General features: G+C 42.0%; 1 protein-coding gene across 1 annotated transcript; it reads right to left on the reverse strand.

The window, feature by feature from the left end:
• Positions 1-1,267: 1,267 nt before the first annotated feature.
• Positions 1,268-5,942, reverse strand: PFN4 (profilin family, member 4). Its single transcript, XM_009873242.1, has 4 exons — positions 5,826-5,942; positions 4,101-4,229; positions 3,257-3,362; positions 1,268-1,296 (listed from the first exon to the last, which is right to left on the reverse strand). Exons 1-4 carry the CDS (start codon positions 5,940-5,942, stop codon positions 1,268-1,270), a joined length of 381 nt encoding a protein of 126 aa, XP_009871544.1.
• Positions 5,943-6,991: the final 1,049 nt, after the last annotated feature.

Consider the following 6,991-nt stretch of genomic DNA (forward strand, 5'->3'; position numbering starts at 1 on the left):
AAGTGTGGGTGGAACCCTTCCCATATCTTGGTTCGCGAAGCCCAGCCATGATCAGTGGTTAGGTATATTTAAATTAGCCTCACTTTCCTTGTAAATGAGCACTCATGCTCCTTACAGGTGTAGGGGGGCAAATTTTCTTTGGTTCAAGTCAGTGGTTGCGATCTTCCCCTGCTGCCTTTACCTTTGGCTGACTCAAAGTTGACAGGGGCCTCTGATTAGGAGTGATTTCTGATTAGGAGTGTTTCAACTAGTCACTCTTGTTGGTTCTGAACATCCTCAAGGACAAAACCCCTGGCTATCAGCACAAAGTACATACAAACTTCCAGTGCATATTTTTCTACTAATTAGTTCAAGGATTTTTCTACTTGAGGCTGTTACCTTCTTGGTTCAAGACATGACTATTTAAAAAATATAAATAATATGTCTGTCCATGCATGGGATTATTCTGTGAATTTTTTTCCTGACATTTTTGAGATTTTTGGATTTAAACTCTTATTTCAAACTGAACTCATTAAGAACGAAATACAGCAAAAAATTCTTAGCTCATGTGACTCAAAGAGCTAATAATTTATCTTTTTCTGTAGATGAAACGATAATGTAGTCAGGCTTTCTTGAGACTGCTCTTCACCTGCTGATATAGATAGAGCCCTGGCTGTCCCTTGGTAATGAGTTCATTCAGATGTGGATTCTTCGATGTCTTGCAGTACACACAGTCTATTCAACCTTGGTCCTGACATGGTCCCTTGGTACTGACATGGTCCCTCCTCCCCAGTCCTCACAGAACTTTGCAATCCACTACAATTTAAAATAACTTCATATCACAGTCAATTACAAAGCAAACTGGCATGTTAAAAATGTGTTTTATTAGTAATATTGAAATCTAAAAATCTGCTAATTAAACAGTTTCCTTCATTCCTTGGGTCTATGATGCTGCGCACAGCTTTACTGCTGTGAGAGGAGTTAATAATTTTCTTATCTGGAAACAGGCTAAAATACAATATCAGAAACAGTAGGCAGAGCATCTGAAACCAAATCTTGAAGACATTACTTTCAATTCAGTTAAGAAGCTTAAATGATAGATGCATAGTGCAGTCCTGTTAGGCGCAGCGAGCCCTCAAGTGTTCTTGAAAAAACAGAAGGAAACTCAGCAGCTGGAATGTTATAAAGCAGTAGTTTCTTGCTTAAACTGGATAATGCTTCAAACGTATACTTTATTGCCTCATGAGCAGTCCGTCTGAGGTTGATGAAGTTCAAGTTTTCTGCTGACTCAGCTACCTTTCTCTCTAAAGTAGTCTGCTATAATAACAGAAGAAAATAATAAATCAACAATTATAGAAATATTATACAGAATTGCTGTAATGGAGATGCTTTTTTTCAAGTTCAAATCCACCTCAGACTACACGGTACTCGAAAAAGATAGCTGTATTTCTAGCTCAAAATTAAAAATACTAATACCTATATTCATGAGGAATTATCTGTTTTAAAGATTAAACACTTCTGTTTTAAAGATTAAGCCCTTTAAATAATTTTTAGAAATCTCTCATAACATGCCAAGAAGAGCTACTTCATTTTCTTTTTGCAAAGAAACCATCCAGAAGAATTAGAGTAAACCTCAGAAAATACACATTGTCGAAACCGCTGCAAATCTGTCCCTCAAAACACTTAGACTTTACATTTTACACAGGAACAGTGGCCAGTTACGGACAATTTGACTATTTGCAAGACCAAATAATTTGCGTGTAAATTGTTACAGGATTTTGCAAGTGTTGACATTTTTCGCAGTTTCCCAAGTTTACACTTTCTGCCTTCGTCCCATGGCAGAAGCTAGTATCAACTGTGATACGGCTCCTGAATTTATTATGGAGCCAGTTGGACAGCTTTCAGGCTAAGTAACACAACGGCATCTTTTGGATCTGCTCAAGCTCCATCTGTAGTACTGCAGAAAAAGCCTGGGATAGAGCTAGTCTGAAGATAGCTTGAAATATAAGGCCTAATTCTTAGATTTAATAATTCTTCTAAGTACTGCCCTATATGGAAATGATCCCTTCAAAATACTCCCTACCTGGAAGGACCATTCTGCTTTGGTAGTATTTCATACCCATTTTGACCCAGTAATTAAAAACTCCCATTAATGTTACCAGGATGGGACATGTCTGATCCTCATTTCAGAGCCCAGCACATAAATGTTCCTCAAAATTCATATAATTTGAAGTTAGTGTGCTGGCCATACATGTCAGTGACAAAGACCTGTAACACTCAATCTCTAAAGGAGCCATTGCAGCTGCTAAATATGACAGGGTTGAGGCAGAGTCATGGCTGGAGCACAAGCAAATTGAGGCTCTCTGGGCTGCCCAGTGCTGGTACCATGGTGTCGTGCTCAACCTGCTACGAGACACTGACACAGTGGCCAAAAATGAGAGAAAGCAGAACATAACACAAACCAGCGTGCGGTTGCTCTGGTAGCTGAGGCTGAAATGACATAGGAAAAGATCCAAAACACACGGGCAGCTTGCTACCCCCTTCTCCTGGCCTGGCTGCAGTAAGATGTGTTTTGGTTAAACACAGCACAGGGGCTGTGAAGCGTGAAGTGGAGAAGCTGCAGTGGGAGGCCAGTCTCTGCCAGCCCAGCGCTAAGCACAGACCCACCAGCCAAGACACAGGCTTTCTGAGGGTCCAGCCAGGAAGGTTGTTCTGAAACATGCATTACAGCCTTAGTCAAGGATTTTTGAACTGTAAAAGCATTTCAAAAAAGGAAAATGTTGTTCCTGAGAGGCTTATAGCTCATTCCAGATGAAACAGCTTATGCCCCAAAACATAAATTCTTTCCACTTATTTTTAGGTATCTAAACAAGGAACAAAAGCTTGGAGCGCAGTGGGCCTACGATTTTATTCCCTTTCAGTGAATGGGTATGAATGTATCTGTAGATTAAGTTGAATATTATTGCTCAACAAAACATGCCTTAGAAATACCCTTGAAATTCCTCAGAATTACCTCTACAGCTACAATCGAGGTTATTCTGGGAATCTGTCATGTGCCTTTTATCCATTTGAACGATGTGATAAAAAGACTATCCTCGATGCAGAGTTAGCCATCAATAAGGTGAGTGACTCCAGACTAAAGACAAAGGAGAGTTGTTAATCCTTGCCAGCACCTCACACAAAGGGGAAAGACATGAGATGCAGTCAGGATTCTGCAGCTGGTCTGCAAGAGGCTGGTTTTTGCACACAGGCTCACGGATACAGAGACTTCTCTTACCTAGTTTCTCCACAGCTTCCACGCACACACTGGGATACATGCCCACTTTGTAAGAAGCAACCAGGATGAAAGTCTTTGTCTTCACAACTATAAAGCCTACATCTGGCTAGGTGAGATGGAAAATTGGTGTAAGGCTCTAAAAAAATACATAGGAATACATATTGCCTTACCATATGGGCTAATTACAGGCATTTTCTTTGCCAATACACCTGTTTTCTTGGGGAAAAACGGCAAATGCTGTCTTAAAGTCTAAGCTAGGACACAATGAAACAGTGACAGTAGTTCAGAAGAATTGTGACTATTAAAGTCAAATGCTTTATTATACTGCCTATTCTTACTTCCATTGTTTAATGTATTTTTGCACAGCATTTTGAAGACGTGTTATCAATGTCACATGCAAAAGCATTGATAAATGCAATAAAAGAGCTAGCATTTACATGAAAGCATGCCCAGTGTGTTACAGACCCTCTGCCTCACTCCTTTTTAACAGGGAATGGGAACAGACATTGCAAAGTACTCAATTTTTCTGAAACAGAATGCAAATCTGAGGGCTTCTCCACCTGTTTTGCAAGTTGCTTAGCTCACTCGAAGGAGATTATGACAAGCACTGCAGCTGGTGTTAGGGAAATGAATAGTGTTACCCTTTAAACTTTCATTATAAAGCTGACACTTCTTTGTATTCTGCACTGATCTCCTTCCACACCTGTGGGAAGGTGATACGGAGAGAAAGTAAGCAGCACATGAAGGCTTTCTGCTTGTCTTACGGTATTTCATGTAACCAGGCAGCGAGGGAAGTAGGAAATCTCCAGGTTTCTTAGGATGGCCACAGCTCTTGTCAACATACGTTTTGAAGACAGATGGAGTGCTCATCTGCACGGACACATTTATAGTACTTCTGCTTGAAGTCAAGTCCTCCCCTTCGAACTTGCAATAAGTTCACGTAGATAAGGCTTAAAGCATTCTCTGGTGGCACCTGTGTTAGTACAACACAGCGTTACAGACCAAAACCGTGTGTTTTTGCAATGATGAACTGCTTTCCGCCCTCCTCGTCTCTCATACTTCACTTAAAATTATGATGTAAAACTCATTTGAAACAATCTGCATAGTGTCTGATTACTTGACCTTTGAATGTCCCTCCAAACCTAACGCATTCTATGATTCTACGATGATTGATTCTGTGATTCTATGACTGACTGCGTAGTCCTGTTACCCCGTGACACCTCTCTGGGTAGGCAACACACCCCATGGTGACCAGAGCCTTCTGCTAAAGGCACTGTGGGGTAGGACACAGCCTTGCCTGGGCTTACACAGAGCTCACCCAAGGATGCCAATTTCAAATATTCTTAGTGTAACATTTAGCAATTCCAGGAGACAAGATCATCGTATCCCAGTGGAGCAGTGCACGCAAATCACAAATCTGTTCATGTCAATGAGGTCTTGGGCTCAGCGTATGTGTAACCGGGTCACGGGTTTGGCAGATTTATATTCAGCTGGTGGGATGAGATGATCCAATGATCCCTTCTGGCCTGAAATTCTTTCAAGTCAGTGGAGGTGGTGACAATTTACACTGGCTGAGGGCTTTGCTCTGGACCTCAGCATGTAATCTATCTTGCTGAAGAACCAGCAGGCTGGCATCTCTAAAACCTGTGGTTTATATTAAAGATCGTTTACATATTAAAGATGATGTCACTATCACTCAGTGGACTGATGACTCTCTTTGCTGAGAACCTGGCCCCAAGGATGGGGTTATCTTAGCAAGAGTTTCATCTCCTGAACACATTCTTCTGAGCATCCCAAGGGTAGCAATACATACCCCTGGAAAAACTGCCTGGAAATGTTTGAGAGCTGGTATCGTGGGGATTAGGAGAGCAAGTGGTACCTTCCAATGACATAAGAGTGACTGTGGTGTGGGGAGCACTTCTGAACTCCTAGAGAGTTCACGGGCTGGGTCAGGGAGTGCACATTAGCTTTGCCACGTAATATGATTGGAACAGAAGTGCTGTTATTCTGCTCTAAAAACAGGTAAAATACATTTATACTAGCAAACGCAAGGTGCCAGGGAGCAGTTCTGAATAATGTCACAACAGTCCAGTCCAGGGACAGTTTTGGCCCAGCCCTGCACTTTCCCAAACAATTCCCAGGACCGGTTTGCAAAATGAGAATGGCCCAGGACCACTCCCTCCAGGCAACCTGGTACAGCCCCTCTGCTTGGCGATATGGGGTGAGCATGGGTCATCCCACCCCAGCAGGGTCTGGAGAACAGACCTAGGAACATCTGCTTTACTGGTGGAATTGCTGAGCACAAAGCCGTTGAAAAGGACGCCTTTACAAATCCAGTTAAACGGCATCTTTCTTCCAAAGACTAAAGATGTGAAATCAGCAATCGTCTTCACAAGTGAGCCTCTCAACACAGCAGCTGGGCGATACCCTAACTTTGGCTCCGAGGTTGAAACAAGCAAGTGTATTTAGCCGAGTGCCATGTTCCCTGCTGTTATCACTACTTTGTGCTCTAGATTCCCAGAGCTTCTGCCTCCACTGTCACTTCCCAGGACATTTTTTGATCTCTTACATTAAAGCCAAAAGTTGATGCACAGACTTTTTTTTCTCGTATGTCGATGAGAGCTGCGTTCTCCACATGCTTGGTTCTGATCAGACTGTCGTTCAGCAAAGCCTGCAGTTGGTTCATTTTCCTTCTGGTTTATAAAAAGAAATAGAAGTATACGTGTTCATTCCTCTCCCCTTTTATATTGGACACCAGATCTTCCTCCAATTAGAATTTAGGAGCTCTTGCAGAAGTATTGCTAGGCCTTAGATAAGCAAAAGAACAAAATAAAAATCCTAAAACCAAGAGAGCAGCAGAATAGATCAAGTCATCTTTATCAGAAAGGCCAGTTATGTTTTTATATTGTAAGCATTTCTGCATTCTTTTTTTTTTCTGGCATTTTTCCTCTCACTGAGGAAATAATCCAGAGTGAAGACACTAAGAAATTATATAAAAGTTGCTACCACCAGCAGAGCAGAGCAGAAGTCAGGGGCTGGGGGTGGTTTCTGGGCCAGGCTCGACCCAAACTAAAAATTATTTTCTTTTTAAATTGTCAGCACTAACACAGTTGTTAGACCTCTGGGTCAGTGTGACACTACTGGGGAGCTGCTTGGGAATAAACCTTACATTTCTCTCCTGTGATGATATCTCTGGTTGTCTGCCTAAGCAGCAACAAGAGAAGTTAGGTGCTGATTAAATCTCCAGAGAATTGACAACAGGCATCTTGTTAGCTTCATCCTGGCCATCTACTAGGTGCTGGCAAAAAGGGAAGACCACAAGTTCTGTTCACATCATTGTGCTTGAATCGTAATTCACTAGTAGAGAATGAGTACTTTATTTCTAGAATACAGCCATATAGATCAGCTTTTAGTTTTGACTTTCATGAAGTCAGTAAACTAACTCTGGTTAAACCTCAAGGCTCTGTTGCTATGTAACCTATTTTACACGATGGTATCAGAAATGACATTAATGCTGCAATTCAGTAAAGCTATCGGACTCATCAGGCAGCAGCCTGTCATAGCAACATCAGGCTAGAGCATTTGTTGTTAAGTCCTGAGCAATCATGATGCACTTGAACTATAAACCGAGAAGGAACGAGAGGTGTTCTGCTTAGGGGTTCGTAGGCAGAAGCCAAGCAGCCCAAGCCTGGCATAAGGCCGCAGGGCTTGGAACCGTGCGGTCCGGCCTGGGCC

The sequence above is a fragment of the Apaloderma vittatum genome, unplaced genomic scaffold, assembly GCF_000703405.1.
Source record: "Apaloderma vittatum isolate BGI_N311 unplaced genomic scaffold, ASM70340v1 scaffold41607, whole genome shotgun sequence".
NCBI lineage: Eukaryota > Metazoa > Chordata > Aves > Trogoniformes > Trogonidae > Apaloderma > Apaloderma vittatum.

Bases quoted from the DNA above. Each gene is read 5' to 3' on its own strand.
- PFN4 (XM_009873242.1), bottom strand. From the start codon at position 5,942: ATGAACCAACTGCAGGCTTTGCTGAACGACAGTCTGATCAGAACCAAG. The intron at 4,230-5,825 runs GTAAGAGATCAA...GTACTAACACAG, and splicing joins CATCAACTTTTGGCTTTAAT to GTGCCACCAGAGAATGCTTT. The intron at 1,297-3,256 runs GTAAGAGAAGTC...CTGTTATTATAG, and splicing joins GGAAGCTGTGGAGAAACTAG to CAGACTACTTTAGAGAGAAA.